The 19,761-nt window shown below is 41.0% G+C and overlaps 1 protein-coding gene across 28 annotated transcripts in view; it reads left to right on the plus strand.

The window, feature by feature from the left end:
• The window catches only part of MACF1 (microtubule actin crosslinking factor 1), a 338,401-nt gene that overhangs the window by 242,990 nt on the left and 75,650 nt on the right, over positions 1-19,761 (plus strand). For 25 of the 28 annotated variants that reach the window (XM_086716531.1, XM_086716529.1, XM_086716541.1 and 22 more), the window contains 8 exons: positions 539-695; positions 2,981-3,098; positions 6,224-6,286; positions 6,936-7,177; positions 8,002-8,131; positions 8,828-9,027; positions 13,122-13,617; positions 14,299-15,770. In XM_086716531.1, the coding sequence (XP_086572657.1) occupies positions 539-695; positions 2,981-3,098; positions 6,224-6,286; positions 6,936-7,177; positions 8,002-8,131; positions 8,828-9,027; positions 13,122-13,617; positions 14,299-15,770 (2,878 nt within the window). The remainder of the gene's footprint in view (positions 1-538; positions 696-2,980; positions 3,099-6,223; positions 6,287-6,935; positions 7,178-8,001; positions 8,132-8,827; positions 9,028-13,121; positions 13,618-14,298; positions 15,771-19,761) is intronic. The other 3 variants (XM_086716535.1, XM_086716552.1, XM_086716556.1) reach the window with 1 other exon arrangement.

A 19,761-nucleotide genomic window follows, 5' to 3' on the forward strand; every position in this document is an offset into this window, starting at 1 on the left:
GGATCTCTGGCTTAAAGTCTGCCAGATGTGGCCACTTCCAGAACTTAATTTCGAAATCGAATTATCCTTTCTCCTTGGTTTATTTTATTCATTTGTGTGCGCAAGCTGACTTCTCTGAGCCTCAGTTTCGGCATCTTCCTTGCTAAGGGGATTAGCATTTGAATTAGGCTTTGAAAGAGTCAACTACCTAAAAAGTGGCAGAGCTGGCCTTGACATCCAAAGCCTACATTCTTTCCATTGTATCATAGCACCTAAATAGCACGCTCCTTTCAGTTTCTCTGGCTTTCACTTTAGCCTGGGGTAAGATTGAGGACTCCTCTCCCCAGAAATGTCCAAACAAGGGCAACAGATTCCTTAGTTTGATGCTCTCTTACATTGTATGTGGTGGTTTAGCCAAAGCTGCTGTGGAAAAGATTATGGGAAGGAAAGGCCCTGTAAGGAAAAGCTGCCTTGAGTCCCAGAATGAGTATAGTTTTAGTTCAAGTTGACTTCTTTACAAAGCTTAGTCTGGCAAGTAACAAAATGTCTTCATTGACAGAGAGGAAGATGCATCATCTTGTCAGGAGCAATTGGATGAATTTCGGAAGCTGGTTAGGACCTTCCAGAAATGGCTGAAGGAAACAGAAGGGAATATTCCACCTACAGAGACTTTCATGAGTACTAAGGAGCTGGAAAAGCAGATCGAACACCTGAAGGTAGGTGAACAAAAGGAGCTCCAGGAACCAGACTAGACAGCGGTTTGGAAGCTTGTGTGGACTGATCTCCCCCTGTGGTAGGGAAGTGGTGTGACAAGTCCAAGTTATCCATCTGCATCATCAGAATAGAAATCTCCCCATTTTCTTCATGTGATTCTCACCTACCCCTACCTCAGCACTGAGCACCAAAAGATCTCCAATTTAAAAACCAAAACCAGGGTGCCTGGGTGGCCCAGTGGGATGAGCGTCCCAATTCTTGATTTCGGCTCAGGTCATGATCCCAGGATCATGGAATCGAGCCCTGGGTCAAGCTCTGTGCTAAGCATGGAGCCTGCTTAAGATTCTCTCTCTCTGCCCCTCTCCCTAGCACACATGCTCTCAACTCTCTCTCTCTAAATACATACATGCATGTATGTACGTCCACACCAAAACCACAAAAGTAACCTATGGGGAATAACATCTATAAAGTTTCAACTGTTTCTCGGAGGCCTCTCATGCTGTGTCAAAAAGACAGCTTGTCAAAGTTTGACAGTTGTCAAAGTGCAGTCCCGGAGAAACTTACACTCTCACTGTGTGTTTGAGAATTGTTGTATGTGAGCCAGTGACTAGATACATGGTCAGCAAGTTGAGGAAAGAACTAGCTCCACAACTAAACAAAGGAAAGTTAGAATCAGATGGTTGGAAGGTACCTTCCAGAGTAGGATTAACCTTTCTCCAATCCCCTGCAGAATCCCTTCTTTGATTTAGTCATTCGGCCTCTGCTTGCACCTCTAATACATCTCTTCTTTTTGTTGACACCAAGCCAGTCTGCCTCCAACTAGTTCTCATGCATTCTCTTCCTTTTCTTAGTAAAGCAAGATTTGTCTTAGGCCAGATGACAGGGAAGAGTTTAGTTGCTTTCACAGAGAGAGCCAGGAACATTTGCTATAGGGAATCCCCCAGGGCAGAGCTTCCTGATTTCTTGGTCCACAGTGCCCTTAGTGTTTCAAGAAATTTTTCACAGTACCTCAAGGCCAAAAAAAGAAACAGGAAAGGAAAAAAACCTAAAAAACCTCAACTTCCTACGTGGTTAGATCAAAATCATGTAATAGTAGTTGTTCACATGGTGCCCAACAGATGTCACTGTGTTGCCCTCAAACATTTAAAATATCTTGTGAGTCAATGCATTGTCTGGGAACTGAGGCTCTTTGGAATCAAGAGTGATTAATAAAAGAATTGACAGCTGTGAATTGATAAGGCTCAGTTAGGCAGCATGAGCTTGCTAGATGTTCATGGCTCTGTCTTCCTCTGCTGCTCAGCAGCTTAAAGCCAAAAGCAAACTAAGTAGGGGCACCTGGGTGGCTCTGTTGGCTAAGCGTCAGACTTCAGTTCATGAGTTTGAGCCCTGCTTTGGGCTCTCTGCTGTCAGCATAGAGCCCAATTTGGATCCTCTGTCTTCCTCTCTCTCTGCCCTTCCCCTACTGTCTCTCTCAAAAATAAATATAAACATTAAAAAAAATTTTTTTTTAAGGTAAACTAAGTAGACTGTCAGGGAACTTCAGTTGTGGAGGAAAGGATTCAAAGCTGGGATGGTGTCTCTGCTTTGGAAGAAGTAAAATTCTGCTTCTGTGGCAGGCAATCCACCTCCAGAGACAACATGACCTAGTTAGAGTAGATGCCATTGTTTCCTAATTGTTTTCCCTGTTAGAGCTCTGACTGCAACCCCAATATAAAGTTCCCTTGAAAATGCAAAGTGTAGCCTATGATTCTAGGTATTGCTGTACATCTCCATATGGAGCTCCTCATTTTACCCTCCAATTGCCATTTCCTTTTTATTCTTTACATGCATCCTGTTCCCTTTTTATACCTTTTGTCTTAATCAAAGCTTTCCTCCTTCTACTCAGAATTAAGTGTGTCTCCTCTTGTGCTCTCAGACTTTACTGTCTATATTTCTGTAATAGCATTTATTCCATTATGGTGCAATAGATTATCTGAGCTCTTGGTTATAGGAACTGTGTCATAATCGTATTTTGTATCCCCAGTGTTAGGCATGATGCCTGGCCTACAGTAAATGTTCAATAAATATTGGATGGATGGATGGATGGATGGATGGATGGATGGATGAAAAGATCCTGAATATTCCAGGATATCATTCTCCCATATAATGACTGGCTAAACCGATCTTGAAGTGGCTGCATACATGAGGATGGTCACTCAATGTTATCAAAACTTTAAGGAATATATTTAGAAGAACAGGTGTCCCAAAGTCCCCAGATGTTACATTTAGCTGTCTGTTCTTTTAACAGGATCTTCTAGATGACTGGGCAAGTAAGGGAAGTTTGGTGGAGGAAATCAATTGCAAAGGCACTTCTTTAGAAAATCTCATCATGGAGATCACAGCACCCGATTCCCAGGCCAAGACAGGTGAGTGCAGGTTCTTAAAAATGTAGTGAATAAACATCATTCTTTGCTTTGGCCTTTGGTTATGACCCCTTATTTAATAAAACTCAGAATCAAGGTTGAGTATGAGAACAAAGGGGAGTGTTCCACAAAGCAGTCTTCCCCTTCAACCTGATCTGTTTTCCATTTGCTATCTATCATTGCTCCATTTTGCAGATTTCCTTCTTATGGTGGGAAAAACTAAAGGGACTAGTTAGCCTAAATGAACAGAGAAAGGTTAAAATAAGATTTCCATTTTGACGAATTTTCTCTCTTTTAAACATGTGAATGGACGGTTGTGCATCATCTTTACATTGGAGTCAGTCCTGGAGGGTATTAGCTTGATCTCTTGAGAGAGACACAGCATTTAGGGGTCAGTGTTGGCATACCAAGGACTGCCACACTTCTTGGAAGTGGACACAAAGATTATGCCCAGATGTATGAATAATCTCTGGCTGCAAATTAAGTCTTTCAAACAAAATCTGTATGAGCTCACAATCACTTTCTGGTTGTTAATTAGGATCTCATAGGTTTTATTACCAAACTGTGTTAGTGCACCTCTATAGTCACTGACATAGTAAGAGAAAAGTTTATTTTTACCTCTTGAGAATGGCTACTTTTCTTTTGGAGTGTAAAGATCTCTTGGAACTACCCAGAAATGACACCATTTCAGGGAATTCGTGCTTCTTATATTCCAACACATAAAACCTCTAAGTCAGCAACTTATTAGTGTGTGACTATATCAGGAGTCAGCAAGCTTTTTCTTAAAGAACCATATAGTAAATACTTCAGGCTTGTGAGGCGTATGGTCTCTGTCACGCTACACTTCTCTGCCATTGTAGCACAAAATTAGTCATAGACAATATATAAATAAGTGGGTGTGGCTGTGTTCAAATAAAACTTTATATACAGAAATAGGCAGAGGGCCAGATTTGGCCAGTATAGTTTTTTCACTTCTGGACTAGACCAGTGGTTGTTCAAATTTTTTATAGCCCTAGAGTCTGTTTAAGAATAATCTCAAATCGAACTCTACTATAGAAAACAATACAAATGGTATTTTATTGGCATAAATTTCCCTTATAAGTGAATTTATATCATTTATCTATTATGCAATCCATCGGTGAGGATACTGAGACTATCTTAGGGAATATAAAAATTTGGAAAAGGATTTCTGGATGACAGCTTTGTTATCTGATTTATTTCTGAATTTTGTTTGCCTGTATCATATCCAGAAAATGCAAGTCACACAGATAAGTAGTTGTAAATGATAACAAATGTTTTAAAAAGTTCACTTTACAGTCTCAGAACACTCATCAATTAAGCTGAATTAGAAGCTTGAAAGTGATGTAATAAATTCTTGTTTCAAAGCTAAATCACCAATAATTTTAATGAGGACTCACATTCTTTTCTTAAACCTAGAAAGTACCTAAAACTGGCATTGAGGACAAAAATTTGCCTGTAACCTGACATCACCATGATCTGAAGTGTTAAGAATTCTGTTAACAGGATTCCACCCTAATGAAAGCCTGATCCGAATAGATGCACCACAGCCTTCTTTATCATTTTCTTTAATGTAGCACTCATGTGCCATAAATGTTTTTCTTTGTATGAGGGAACATGTGTAGGTTTGACTATTGTAATGTCCTGGCAAAGAGCTACAGCTTTTCCAATCAGTGACGCTCAAAAAAGAAGTATAAATGTATGCAGAGAGGTACAGGAGCTACTTTATTCTCTGCCGAGAACAGCATAAATTGGTTAAGATGTGCTATTCAACATAATTGAACATGCGCGTTTTGTTGCCATTTCTAAGTGGTTAGAAATATATTCTGAATATTACACTTAAAACCAAACATTTACAGAGTCCCTAAAGCACCTCCTTGGGTGCTTTGAAAATCACTAGCCTGAGTGTTTTCACAGTTCTCTTCTATCTCTGAGAAGTCCTGAATATTCCAGTTCCTGACATTTGTGTAGCTCTTTTTGTTTTATAAAGTGCTTTCATATACACTGCCTCATTACCTCTCTCTAGTACCTCCATGAGAGCTAACAGGATAGCTAGTATTACCTTCATATCCTGGAGAAGATACTGAGGTCTATCCATAGACTAAGGCTCACATACCAAGTTGGTGACAGTCTTGGCTTTAATTACTAGTCCAGTTTCTTTTTTGGCCATCACCATACTGCAATGGAATATGATCTTTCTGTTTGATCCATTTTTTTTTTTTCAGTGAAAATACAATCATGTTAACATTTAAAAGTTTTATAATTAACTATTTTTAATGTAACCTTATATATAACTTTTTCTAGTGAAATCAGTGCATGAGTTTTATTCTGACCTTTTAATGTAACACTGTATCATGAATATTCTTCACATTTCTGTATAATCTTTATAATCACATGATCTGTTATTTAATTTGGGACACTCCTGAAGTACCAGGAATCAACTTGGGGAGAACATAGGTGAAATTGTGGTAATTAGAAACAGAACCAAAGGCAGAATTTATGGGAATGCTTATGAGCTAGATTTATTGGCACTTAGAATTTCCACTTTCTGGTAGGGAAGGGGAGCAGAAAGTCATGAAAGAAAAGACAGAATCTTCCTTTTGAAGCAACATGAGAAGGCTTCATTTTAATATCTTTATTAAAAGAATGCTGCTTTTTATGTCCTCAATTACACTTACTGTTCATTTTTGTTATGTTGGAGGACATTGATGTTAAAGTTGAGCCTTTTGGCTTTATTATAAATCCTCATTGCAGAGTATCGCAGACAGCACAGCTATTCTAAAGACTTCATCATTTTACCAGCACTTGCTTCGCAAAGTTATAGCAGGGTCCAGAGAATACTAGTTGGAGATTGAGGAAGGGAATTCGGGTTTCCTTTAGAAGGGATTAGAAGCCTTCTATCTTCTGCCTACTGCTCAGAAGCCGAAACATCAGAGTTGTTGCCTGGCAGCTAAAATGATTTGTCTCTTTCCATGAGTATGTTGTCTTGTGCTGTGTTAACCTCCTGGTACCTGAGCTCAAAGTGAGTGCCAGAGAACAAATTCAGTGCCTGTATGTATTCCTAACACAAGTTTGTCTTGCCCTGTTTGTCTCCCTGTCCTTCTGCTCAGGTTCCATACTGCCCTCTGTAGGAAGCTCTGTAGGCAGTGTAAACGGATACCACACCTGCAAAGGTGAGAATGCCTCTTTGTTGGATGTGTTAGGACAGAGTTCGCGTTGGCATCTGTGTATGTTTCCGTATGTGTGAAAGAATTGCTGCCAGGATGGGTATGAGGGTTAAAAAAAAATCTGGGGAGAAGCCACTGTGATCCTTCTTTGCTGGATTGCTAAAGGCTAAACAGGTTGGCAGCCAATGAAATAAAGGTACTAGGAAATAAATTGCACCACTAGATAAGAGCAAGAAGGAAAAGACCTGGAAGAAAAACATATGCGAATCTTTGAGTCCTAAAGAAGCCACACTAAAGGTGGTCTAGTCTAGCATTCAACCTTCTGGCCCCATGACTTCTCTGTAGTTTGGAGAAGAGGGAGCAGAAGAATGCCCCAGATCCTTTACTGCCTTCACTTCTGCAGTTCCCAAGTGTATTTAGCATTTCATTTCTATATCTGAGTACCTAATGTCAAAATCTGAAAGCAGATTAATGAAACATTTTTTTGCTTTGTATATGTAAGCAATAAATTTTATGTAATTTAGCAGGAACAGAATCTCTAGTTCACTAGAAGGAGTAGGAGAGACGCTTGATCCTGATGAGTAATTTAGCATGAGGAATTCAGGAGGATGCTTGGAGAGCTATCCCAATCTGATTTCTGTTTCTATGATGCTAGATCTGACGGAGATCCAGTGTGACATGTCAGATGTAAACTTAAAATATGAGAAACTGGGTGGAGTGCTTCGGGAACATCAAGAAAGCCTTCAAGCTGTCCTCAGCAGAATGCAGGAAGTTCAGAAGGAGGCAGGCTCAGTGCTGCAGTGGCTGGAATCAAAAGAGGAAGTCCTGAAAGCCATGGATGCCTCTTCATCTCCAACCAAGCCGGAAACAGTGAGAGCCCAAGCTGAATCTAACAAGGTACTATGTTTACATTAGCTGTATCCCAAACACTAAGAGGAAGGGGCTGTTGTACCGATGGTCCTGCCTGAGCCTGGGACCTGAAAGTGAGACATGCCCACCCACCCAGGCCATGAGGAGCCCTTTCAGATGATTAATATGCCTAAACTCTACTAGAGAACTTTCTTACCTATGAAGTTAGAAATTGCTATAAATAAGATTCAGAAACAAAACCAGACCTGTTTACAGAAAGAGAATATCCCTCCTCAGAAGCATCAGCTCACTGAGAATGGGATCTGGTTTTCCATATAATGCCGTAAGCCAAACCATTCTCGTCAAAGCCCCTTTCCAACTCCCGGGGGGATTTAAATATATATAGCTGTAATTACAGTTCATTCTTAAGGTAGACATGTAGAACTAGGAAAAATACCAGAAGAAATAAGACCATATGGAAAATCCTATAAAAAATTTTTTTTTGCCAAAATGTTTTATATTCTAATTGGGCATATCGTGCCATCTCCTCCAACTACATAAATGTCCTTGACGTCTTTGTTGTCATCATCATCATCATCATATCTGACGGTTTTTGTGTATGGGGATTAATAATACCCTTTTACTGAGTTCTACCAATGTGTTGTACATAAAAATCCTGCCACTTAGATTTTCATTTTAAAGTAAAAATTGAAGCAGAAATGTTAGGTATCTTGAAATCACAAAACAAGTCACTGATGGCATCAGAAGTAGAGCCAATAATTGCAACCCAGTCTTCCAGTCCTTTCCTGCACACACACAGATTTCTTTCCTATCCAGAAATCTCATGGCATCCCTGCTGTTCTCTCTTCTAGGCCTTCCTAGCTGAATTGGAACAGAATTCTCCAAAAATCCAAAAAGTAAAGGAAGCCCTGGCTGGGTTGCTGATGACATATCCTAACTCACAAGAAGCAGAAAACTGGAAGGAAATGCAAGAGGAACTCAGTAAGTTATCACAGGGGGATTGAAGATTCACTAAATTGCTTATCTTCAAAGCAGATATAGAATTTCAGCACATCCTATAAAGCAGGACTTATTTTTAGTTAATTTTCAGAAGCAAGCAAGAGGCCCAAATGGGGTTAGAGATTGAGTCTGATTAAGGAAAGGATCTAGAGATTCCACTCAAAGTGTCAGATATTTGGCTTTCTTGGGCAAGTCAATCTGACAATCTTGTGATAAAGAGAGCATTGGTGATAAAAATGAAAAAATGGGAAATAATCTACTCACGGGAAGGATTAGGTGAATTATGCCACATTCATAGTATTAAACTGTAAACGATGGTAGTAATTATTTATTGACATAGAAAAAACATGGGCATAAAAGATGTTTATTATATAGTAAGAGTTAAAAAACAGGCTATAAAATAATCTATGTGTTGTGTAATATATATGTGCATTTGTGTCTGTGTGTGTATATGTAGTTCTGTGCAGTTTTATCCCATGTGTAGTTTCATATAGCCGCCACCACAATCAAGTACAGAACTACGTTACTTTAGTTAAAATTAAATGAAGGTTATTTTTAACTTAAAAAACTTTAATGCTGCAGGGGTCATTTCCTGTAGTTGGTTAGGAACATAACTTAGGGATCAGGCCAGTGGCTGGTGAGCGTAAAGGAACACATTCTCTCATTTCCTCTCTACAGATTCCCGATGGGAAAGGGCCACTGAAGTGACCGTGGCCCGGCAAAGGCAGCTGGAGGAATCTGCAAATCATCTGGCCAGCTTCCAGGCTGCAGAATCCCAGCTCCGGCCCTGGCTGATGGAGAAGGAACTGATGATGGGGGTGCTGGGCCCCCTGTCTATTGACCCCAACATGCTGACTGCACAAAAGCAGCAGGTCCAGGTGAGCCACAAAGCTTACTGCTTTAAGCAAAGAAATGGGAGTCATGCGAATCTGGATTTGAATGCTGTTGTCAGCAAGTAGATTTCAAATGACCCTGGACTAGTCACTTAACCTTCCAGTGTCTCAGTTTCCTCGGTTTAAATGAGATGTTTGGGTTTTTTTTGTTTTTTTTTTTATAGACATATAAATATATATTTAATATTTAATAATCAAAGGTCACAAAGATTTACTAGCATAGTTTATTCTAAGGTTTTTTTTTTTTTTATGAAATTTATTGTCAAATTGGTTTCCATACAACACCCAGTGCTCATCCCAAAAAGTGCCCTCTTCAATACCCATCACCCACCTTCTCCTCCCTCCCACCCCCCCATCAACCCTCAGTTTCTTCTCAGTTTCTAAGTCTCTTATGCTTTGGCTCTCTCCCACTCTAACCTCTTTTTTTCTTCCCCTCCCCCATGGGTTTCTGTTAAGTTTCTCAGGATCCACATAAGAGTGAAAACATATGGTATCTGTCTTTCTCTGTATGGCTTATTTCACTTAGCATAACACTCTCCAGTTCCATCCTCATTGCTATAAAGGGCCATATTTCATTCTTTCTCATTGCCACGTAGTACTCCATTTTGTATGTATATAAACCACAATTTCTTTATCCATTCATCAGTTGATGGACATTTAAGCTCTTTCCATAATTTGGCTATTGTTGAGAGTGCTGCTGTAAACTAAATGAGATGTTTGTAAGGGCTTTATCTCATTGCCTGACAGAGGCGCCTGGGTAGCTCAGTTGGTTAAGTGTCCAACTTCAGCTCAGGTCATGATCTCGTGGTTCATGAGTTTGTGCCCCGAGTCTGGCTCTGTGCTGACAGCTCAGAGCCTGGATCCTGCTTCAGATTCTGTGTCTCCCTCTCTCTGTGCCCCACCCCCACTTGTGCTGGGTCTGTCTCTCTCTCTCAAAAATGAATAAACGTTTAAAAATTTTTTTTAATGATGAACAGTCAATAACTGTATTATTAATATCATTAACAGAGGCAGTAAGATGAGTGGATGTGACTACATTGTAGAATCGTATTTTACATTTTTTTTTAGGTGGACACAAAATGAGCAGCAGGCAAAAGTTTATTAGCGTATAAGATTAGAAAGTAAGAATAGTAGGAAAGCTCTCTTGAATGCCCACCGAACCGTATTTTACTTTTAATCCCCAGTGACAATGACCATATTACTTAATGCAATGTCTTATATCTGCTGGTTTCATTTAAAGATTTTTCTGTTACTCAAACCTCAAGAAAAAAAATTATTTAAGTACCTACCATCATAGAAATTTAGGTTGGCCAGGGGGCACCTGGGTGGCTCAGTTGGTTTAGCGTCTGACTCTCGATTTTGGCTTGGGTCATGATCTCAGGGTTTTTTGGTTCAAGCCCTGCATTGGCTTCTGTGTTGACAATGAGGAGCCTGCTTGGGATTCTGTCTCTCCCTCTCTGTCTGCCCCTCCTCCACTCTCTCTCTCTCTTGCTCTTTCTCTCTCTCTCTCACACACACACACACACTCTCTCTCTCTCTCTGTCTCTCTCTCTCTCTCTCTCCCTCAAAATAAATAAACATTTAAAAAATTGTTTAATAGAAATTTAGATTGACCATATATGTCATTTCCAATGAAATCATGCTGAGAACATTTCTTCTTCTTCTTCTTCTTCTTCTTCTTCTTCTTCTTCTTCTTCTTCTTCTTCTTCTTCTTCTTCTTCCTCTTCCTCTTCCTCTTCTTCTCCTTCTTCTTCTCCTTCTTCCCCTTCTTCTCCTTCTCCTCCTTCTCCTTCTTCTTCCTGTTCTTTTCCTTCTTCTCCTCCTTCTCCCCCTTCTCCTTTTTTTTTGTAAGCACCCAAAAACCTTTTCTTGTTCTACATCCTCTTTCAAATTTGTTCCATTTCTTCTTGCCATCCACCAAGTTCCCTAAATTAAGACCTAAAAGTAGTATTTGAAGGAACCTTTTCTTTTAGCCCCCTATTCCAGTGGTTTTCAGACTATTTGCTATCAACTGTTTACACTCTGAAAAATTATTAAAGACCCCAAAGAGCTTGTGTTTAAATATTGGTATCTATTAATATTTACTGTGTTAAAACACTGAGGAAGCTAAAAATATGTATTTGTTGGGATGCCTGGGTGGCTCAGTCCATTAAGCATCTGATTTTGGCTCAGGTCATGATCTCACAGTTTGTGGGTTCGAGCCCTGCACTGTCAGTGGGGAGCCTGCTTGGTATTCTCTCTGCCTCCTTCTCTCTTTGCCCCTCTCCCCGTGTGCTCGCTCTCTCGCTCTCAAAAATAAATGAATAAACTTAAAAAATAAAATCTTTAAAATATAAATGTATTTATTAATTTTTTTAATGTTGGTAAAACCATAACATTAACATAAGTAACATATATATTTTTTATGAAAAAATAACATTATCCAAACATAATAACTTTAGTAAGAGAGATATTGTTTTATGGCTTTATAAATCTCTTTGATGTCTGGCTTAATAGAACATTCTCATAGATTTTCATATCTGCTTCTGCATTTAATTTATTGCAATACCAGATGCCATATAGCCTATGGAAAACTCCATTGAGCATTCATGAAAGAAAAGTTATAAAAGGCAAATAATATCTTACTATTTTTATGAAAATAGTTTTGACCTCGTGGACCCTCTGAAAGGTCCTAGAGACTTCTGAGGACCCCTGGAGCATACTTTGAGAATTACTGTTCTAATCTTTTTCCATTCTAAATGCTACTACCTTAGGTAGGTTAGATCTCAGGTCTAGACCATTGCAACAGCCTACTAATGGGCTTCTTTGTCTAGTGCATCCTCCACACAGTTACCAAATTATCTCCTTAACTCACACATCTAAATATGTGAAAATGCTTTGCTGGCTCATGGCTGCCTATTGAACAACGTCCAAATACCCGCTCAGTGTCGTATATAAGACTTCCCACTATCTGATCCCAGTTTGTCTTGCCAGCCTCATTTCTCACTCTTCCCCCATATATCTAGGTTTTGTGCTGCACCAGGTAACTTCCTTTCCTTGAACATACCATATTCCTACAGCTCTGTGCCTTTGCTAATCCTAGGCCCTCCCCCTGAAATGCCCCTCACCAGTCTGACTCTCTGCTCACTGGGAAAATTCCTTATTTTGTCCTTTGCAAAGCCTTCCTGACTTCCCTCTTCTGCTTTTGTCATCTTCTATCGAATTAATCATCCTTACTTCTTGCTTTCACAGTGCCTTGTTCACATCAGTGTTTATCGTTTTTGCTTTTTTTTTTTTTTACATTCTGTTATAGTTCATTGTTTACACATCTGTTATTCCTTAAAGTCCTGTCTTATTTATTTTTGTACAGTGTGAGTGATGAATACTTTCCATAAATTATCTTATTTAATCCTTAAAACAGCCAAGATGAGTACTTCCTATCCTCATCTTATAAGTAAGCTGAAATTTGGAGAACTTCAAAAACTTGCCTAAGGTTATATATACATCTAGTAAGTAAGAGAGTAAGAATTTGAACCCAAGCAGTACAACTCCAGAGCCCATAATCCTAACTCCTTGCTGAATGAAATAAGGGATAGAAAAGAGTAAAAAGACATGCTCCTTGCTTTAAAGAAGCTCATTATCTAATCATGCTATGTTGTAATGTACAGATTGTTTATGCTGTTGGAATTCCAAGAAAGAAACTAGGAAAAACAGAGGTATTGAGAGTTGAAATGGCAAGCCCAGCCAGAGGTATAGCTAGCTGGCTCTGGGACCCCAGGTTTTATCTGGCAAAGCTGATGAGTGCCAATCCAGAAAACAAGGCCAACCTTAGTAACTGATGTTGAAACAGAGTATGACAAATAAGGAAAAGAAATAGAATAGGCACAATCAATGACCCTTGCAAAACAAGTTTTTATTAAGCAGTTGTTGTTGTTATAAACGATACTACATTTTCCTAGCAGCCTGGTCCTTGGAGTTTTCTGGTTTATTTTCCAAAGGAGTTGGCACTACTTGGCACAATCTAAAATCAGTTTTTGTTTTGACACTCTTTTTAGATCTGTCTTTTCTCTCTAAACATCTTGATGTCATTTCTATTACAGTTTATGCTGAAGGAATTTGAAACACGCAGGCAACAGCATGAGCAGCTGAACGAGGCGGCTCAGGGCATTCTAACAGGCCCTGGAGATGTCTCTCCATCCACCAGCCAAGTACAGAAAGAACTCCAGAGCATCAATCAAAAGTGGATTGAACTGACTGACAAACTCAATTCCCGTTCCAGCCAAATTGACCAAGCTATTATCAAAAGCACCCAGTACCAAGAACTACTCCAGAACTTATCAGAGAAGGTAAAGGCAGTTGGACAGCGACTAAGTAGCCAGTCGGCCATCAGCACCCAGCCTGAGGCCGTGAAGCAGCAACTGGAGGAGACCAGTGAGATTCGATCTGATGTGGAGCAGTTAGACCATGAGATTAAGGAGGCACAGACACTTTGTGATGAGCTCTCAGTACTCATTGGGGAGCAGTACCTCAAGGATGAGCTGAAGAAGCGTTTGGAGACAGTTGCCCTGCCTCTCCAAGGTTTAGAAGACCTTGCAGGTAAGTTAGGGTACAGAACACACTGCTGACATTAGTGGCAAGCCCAAAGATTGACTTTGTAATAGTCCCAAGAATCTAGGGTGACCTGTAAACAGCTTTTGGACTCACAGTAGTGTTACCCTATCCCTTTGTCCAGTTCCAGTGAGAAGTGCTATGGTCATCACACATTGGCTGAGCACTAGCAATATGGGAGACTTTATATAGCATAATCCTAGACATAAGAGCACTAATATCAATTTTGTCAGCAGGTAGAGATTCGTGCTCATGGATGTCCTTATAGGTGAAGCCACACACATACTTTAACTAATACTTATTTATACCATGCACATGCATACACACACATATACCATATTACAGAATTAGAATATGTTCTGGACTGCTTATTATGGCCTTGTACCAGAAGAATTTTGTACTCAGTGTGTTGCCTTTCTGTAGAAACATTTATGGCTTTTTATCAGCTTAGAAACAGAAGTTTACTTCTATTACTCAGGTGACCTTACAAGGTTGGCGTGAGGATTAAATCAGATCTAGTGTGTGAAGGAGACTAGCTCTGTGCTGCTTTTGTGGCAGACCCTCAGTTAACATGTTTCCTTCCCCTAAGAATAGACCGTATACTCTCAGCAAACATCTTAAATGCCATGTCCTGATCTGATTGGTTTAAACTTGATTTTCTCATTTCAGCTGACCGCATGAACAGACTCCAGGCAGCTCTTGCCAGCACCCAGCAGTTCCAGCAAATGTTTGATGAGCTGAGAACCTGGTTGGATGACAAACAAAGCCAGCAAGCAAAAAATTGCCCAATTTCTGCAAAATTGGAGCGGCTACAGTCTCAGCTACAGGAGAATGAAGAGTTTCAGAAGAGCCTTAACCAACACAGTGGCTCCTATGAGGTGATTGTGGCCGAGGGAGAATCTCTGCTTCTTTCTGTACCTCCTGGAGAAGAGAAAAAGACTTTACAAAACCAGTTGGTTGAGCTCAAAAGCCACTGGGAAGAGCTTAGTAAAAAAACTGCAGACAGACAATCCAGACTCAAGGACTGCATGCAGAAAGCTCAGAAATATCAGTGGCATGTGGAGGACCTTGTGCCATGGATAGAAGATTGTAAGGCCAAGATGTCTGACTTGCAGGTCACTCTGGACCCAGTGCAGCTAGAGTCCAATCTTCTGAGATCAAAGGCTATGCTGAGTGAGGTGGAAAAGCGCCGCTCCCTGCTAGAAATACTGAACAGTGCTGCTGACATTCTGATCAATTCTTCAGAAACAGATGAAGATGACATCCGGGATGAGAAGGCTGGGATCAACCAGAACATGGATTCCATTACAGAGGAACTACAGGCCAAAACAGGGTCTCTTGAAGAAATGACTCAGAGGCTCAAGGAGTTCCAGGAAAGCTTTAAGAATATTGAAAAGAAGGTTGAAGGGGCCAAACACCAACTTGAGATCTTTGATGCTCTAGGCTCTCAAGCCTGTAGCAACAAGAACCTGGAGAAGCTAAGAGCTCAACAGGAAGTGCTGCAGACCCTGGAGCCCCAGGTAGACTATCTGAGGAACTTCACCCAGGGCCTGGTAGAAGATGCCCCAGATGGATCTGATGCTTCCCAACTTCTTCATCAAGCCGAGGTCACCCAGCAAGAGTTCTTGGAAGTCAAGCAAAGAGTGAACAGCGGTTGCATGACAATGGAAAACAAGCTGGAGGGGATTGGTCAGTTTCACTGCCGAGTCCGAGAGATGTTTTCTCAGCTGGCAGACCTGGATGATGAGCTAGATGGCATGGGTGCCATTGGCAGAGACACTGATAGCCTCCAGTCCCAGATTGAGGATGTACGGCTATTCCTCAACAAAATCCAAGCTCTCAGGTTAGACATAGAGGCCTCTGAAGCAGAGTGTCGACAAATGCTGGAGGAAGAGGGGACTCTGGACTTGTTAGGTCTCAAGAGGGAGCTCGAAGCCCTGAACAAGCAATGTGGCAAACTGACAGAGAGGAGCAGAGCTCGCCAGGAGCAGCTGGAGCTGACGCTGGGCCGCGTGGAGGACTTTTACAGGAAGCTGAAAGCCCTCAATGACATGACCACGGCAGCAGAGGAAGGGGAGGCCCTCCAGTGGGTCGTGGGGACTGAAGTGGACCTCATCAACCAGCAGTTAGCAGATTTTAAGGTAAGCCATGCCCTTGTTTTTTGATCTTTTGCCTTCAGTAATGTGTATTTCTTTTCCTGTAACTCGGAAACCCATTGGATATACATCTTAACTTCTGTTCCTGGGGTCGCTATTCTTGCTTCCATCACCATCAAAGCACACTGTCTGGAGACTTAACAGTCTTTTGGATTCTGGGCAATTGGTTTGAACGTTTTTCTGTTGTAATTTATTTCAGTGTTTATAACCAACTGAGGGTATAGAAAGAAATGTCCAAATGTTACTGCTTACTCGAGGATCTCCTCTTGTGATTTGTAACAGCAGCAAATGTTTCCCTAGGTCCATGTTTTCCACTTGAGGTGTGCGAAGTCATAAGATAAACATGGGGTCATCTTCATAAAGTGTTGATTTTTTTTTCCTCCAATTTCAGGAGAAAGTTATTGATGCATTATGAAGTAAAGTACAAAATTCTCATGAGTTATTAAGATAAAACATAACACTTCAAAGAAACTTCCCACTTAGAGCAGGCGGGTAAGACGACACCCCAGGCCCCCAGGAATATAAGTTCTTTGCCTATAGGAGAGTTTGAAAAGCACTGCCCTGACTGCAAACATGTTTTCACTCTTTGCCTGAGTCAGAATTTCCAGTCCTGAGATTTTGTGAGTCGAAATTAAAGCAACAGGGAAGAGGAAGATGGGAGAAATTGACTCTCAAAAATGCAATTTTGCTAGGTCAGGGACTTGGAGCTCTCAGGACTGTGTGTAGGGTCATGGCTCTCAGGATGGGAGCCTTTCATCCTGACTTTCCCCTGTTGTAAATGCCAAAAAGTGCCTTACTCCACTGCTGGAGACCCCTCTGCTGCTTTTCCTTCTTGGTGCACAGAGTGGATATGAAAAGGCTACTTCCAGCACTTTGTTTCCATCACTGGTGTTAATTATTCCCACCTACACAGTCATACTCCTGCAGTCAGAGTTCATTTGTTCTCCAAAGCCCCTGCCTGTCAGGATTTTTTCAAGTACAAATACGTTTGGAGAGGTGGGATTGACACCGGTCAGAGCCCCACAGTCCTGAGAAAAGTTACAAGATTCGAGCGCAGAAGGGTGGCTGTTTTAGAAGGGTCCCCAGCTTAAGGGATGTTCAACTCTGAAGTGGGACATTGGCTGAAGATCTCCTTACAGTGTTTGGAGACAGTGTAGTTTGGAGCAACAAGTCATTGTTTGGGGGATTCTTGAGGACCCAAATAAGGAGAGGATAGGAAGGGAAAATTCAAACCCATGAGCACATACGTTTTCCTCTTAGAAACTCCCGCACCTCCATTCCAGGGGCAGGTGGCCTTTCTTCATCACATGTGTTTTTCTTGCCTTTGCTGTTGTAAGCGCCCTGAAAGCAGAGACTGTCTTCTACAGGCTCCGGGTTACTTAGAATTAACTATCTGACCAACTAAATGAATTTCTTAGAAACCTGAAGCTCATCCCTTTGGTTCAAATAGTTGTATCAAACTAGATTCTGGTTTACATGGGAATTATTTTAAATTTTATTTGCCTAATCTTCTAAACACTACGTTGTGTAGAAGTTTTTCTTTATGAGTGCAGGTTAACATTATTAAAAAGATGATATTGTTCTTTGTGACGGTGATATCCTCAAGGGTATTAGAGACATTGGGGGCTGCTTTGTATTAAATGTTCCTAAATTATTGTGCAGTTTGTGTTGGGTATTGAACTTCTTGTTTAGTGCCTCTTAGTGCATATGTGTGTAGCTTCCATTTCCCCCCGCTTACCCTGATAGCAGGGCTGTCTTCTCACTGCAGCTACTTCACTGTTGTCATTGGGTTTGCCTTTTGCTGTCTATCCCTTGCTTCTAATCATCAGTGAGCTAGAAAATGAAGTAAACAGGCCTGTTAAAATTGCATTAAAATACAAGCTAGGATATAAAAAAGAGTCCACAGGCAGGCGTATATAGTGTTTGGATTTGAGGACAACTTTTCACTGTCCTTTTCAGTTAATCCTTAGTTGCTAGAAACTTCCTGAATTTTGATGTAGCTGGCAGATTTTAAGAAATTACTGGATGCTACCATATTTTATTTGTATCCTAGTATGTAGCTTAGAAATGCTCAGAGTTCAGTATCTGCTTAGCTGTTTATTATTGCATCCTGTTTCACTGATTTCTAAGAATAACCCTCCCACCACCAATACTCTGGATGCGAAGGCTGGTCATGGGCAGAGTGTGTGTCTCTGCAGGGGACCAGTGTTGAAATGCAAGACTGGAAGAAGAGAGAGAAAGAGGGTGGCAAAGTTGTGCCCCTGTGTGTATCCTCCTCAAGTTGGGGGCACAAATCAGAAGCCTGGCTCCACATGTCCGCCTTATAAAGTCAAAGGCTTTGGGAAGAGTTTTTGCCTCCTCCCAGCAAAGGCGTTTGGTCAGGAGGGGAGGAGCACGCTCCTGGCTCAGCTCACACTGAGCTCATGGGAAGTGAAAACAATGGGAGGGAAAAGCTCTGTGTGTCAGCTCCACGGTCCCCTGAGGCTGAGTAAAGGGAAGGTCTTTTTGGACCCGTTCTGAGGACTGAGTCATTTTCGTGGTTTGAGTGTTGAGTTCTGGGTTAATGTGCTGTATACCCAGCAATGAATTAATCTTCCATCATACCGGCAGCAGGCCTGATTTATAAAGTGTGACTCTGCTTTCAGATTCAAAGTGTTTTTAATAAGGAAAAACCAGAGATGAAGATGAACATAAAAAACAGCATTAGCTTTAAGTTTTCAGCTTTTTTTTAATTTTTAAATTTTTTTTATTTTTAATGGAATCACACTCTCAGTACAGAGTCTGCCAAAGAGAAGAGGATATGAGTCTCTGAGACACAAGTGTAGCATCTGCTGGGACTAATTCCACTGTGGATGGGTGGCATAGACCGATGAGTCAGGTCTGGGGACAGCCCCGGCTTACTTGGGACTGTGCAGTAGTGCTGAGAAATGCGTGGAGAGGCAGCTTGTGGGAAAAGTTATTTCCTCCTTAACGTGAAAAACTGAAAGTCATTATTCCTAGAAAAGGCTTTTAACTCAATTGCTTCTGAATAAATGAGAGAATATGGTCCACCAGGGTGGATCTGTCCGATGGGAAGAGAGTTCTCTTCCACTTTAAACAAGCAAAGACCTCAAACCTTCCTGCATTTGGCTTTATTGGGTTCTGCCATTCCAGAGATCTCAAATGAGAATATTGAGTATGTTTTCAGAAAACTGGGAGGAAAAGACTTTGGCTAATCTCTTCAGGAAATTCTGTTTTCCTGAACAAGAGAGTCAGTGATTCTTGAGGAAAAGGAATTGTATGTGCATAACAGGACACTAACAAGAAAGGAGGGACCTTTATTTCACTAAAATTTAAGCCAAAGATCTGGTAACTCTGATGATAACAAGAGGCTTTCCTCATTTTGAAATTCCCTGTGCTAGTTTTATAGTCAAGAATTGAGATCATTATGAGTTCAAGCCAACCCCGTCGTTGTACACACACCCGCCGAGAACCACAGTGGCATCTCCGTCAGGAAGTAGGTGGTGGCTTGGGCATTAAGAGCAGTATCTGGATGCCCTTCATGCACTCCGAGTTTCATATGTATTTATATTTACTGTGTACTCAGGTCAGGCTTCATACTCGGCCCTCTACCACTCACTCAGTGGTAAGAAAGAACAAGTGGGAAAAATGGAAACCTTTTTTAGGGTCCATAGGTTTCTCACAAAAGTTCACTTCACTTAATGGTGTGTTGGAAGCACCCAAGCCTGTTGGTCTTCTCCTTCCTTGTCTTCATGGCTGGGCTGGTGGGAAACAGATAAGGCAGCAGGCTTCCTCAGGACTGTTTTCAGTTCTATTTCAGGTTGAGCAGAGCCCAGGGTCAGGAGTTACACATACTTACAGCCTTTGTCTGGAGACCTCAGTATCCCACCAGAACACCAGAACAAGAAAGCCTTGTAAACTTCATTTGATTTTTTTTTCCTCATAGAAAGCGAGTTTAAGCTTCGCTCTGAGCACA

Source organism: Puma concolor, chromosome C1 (genome assembly GCF_028749965.1).
Source record: "Puma concolor isolate L17-30 chromosome C1, mPumCon1.1.hap2, whole genome shotgun sequence".
In the NCBI taxonomy this organism is placed as follows: domain Eukaryota; kingdom Metazoa; phylum Chordata; class Mammalia; order Carnivora; family Felidae; genus Puma; species Puma concolor.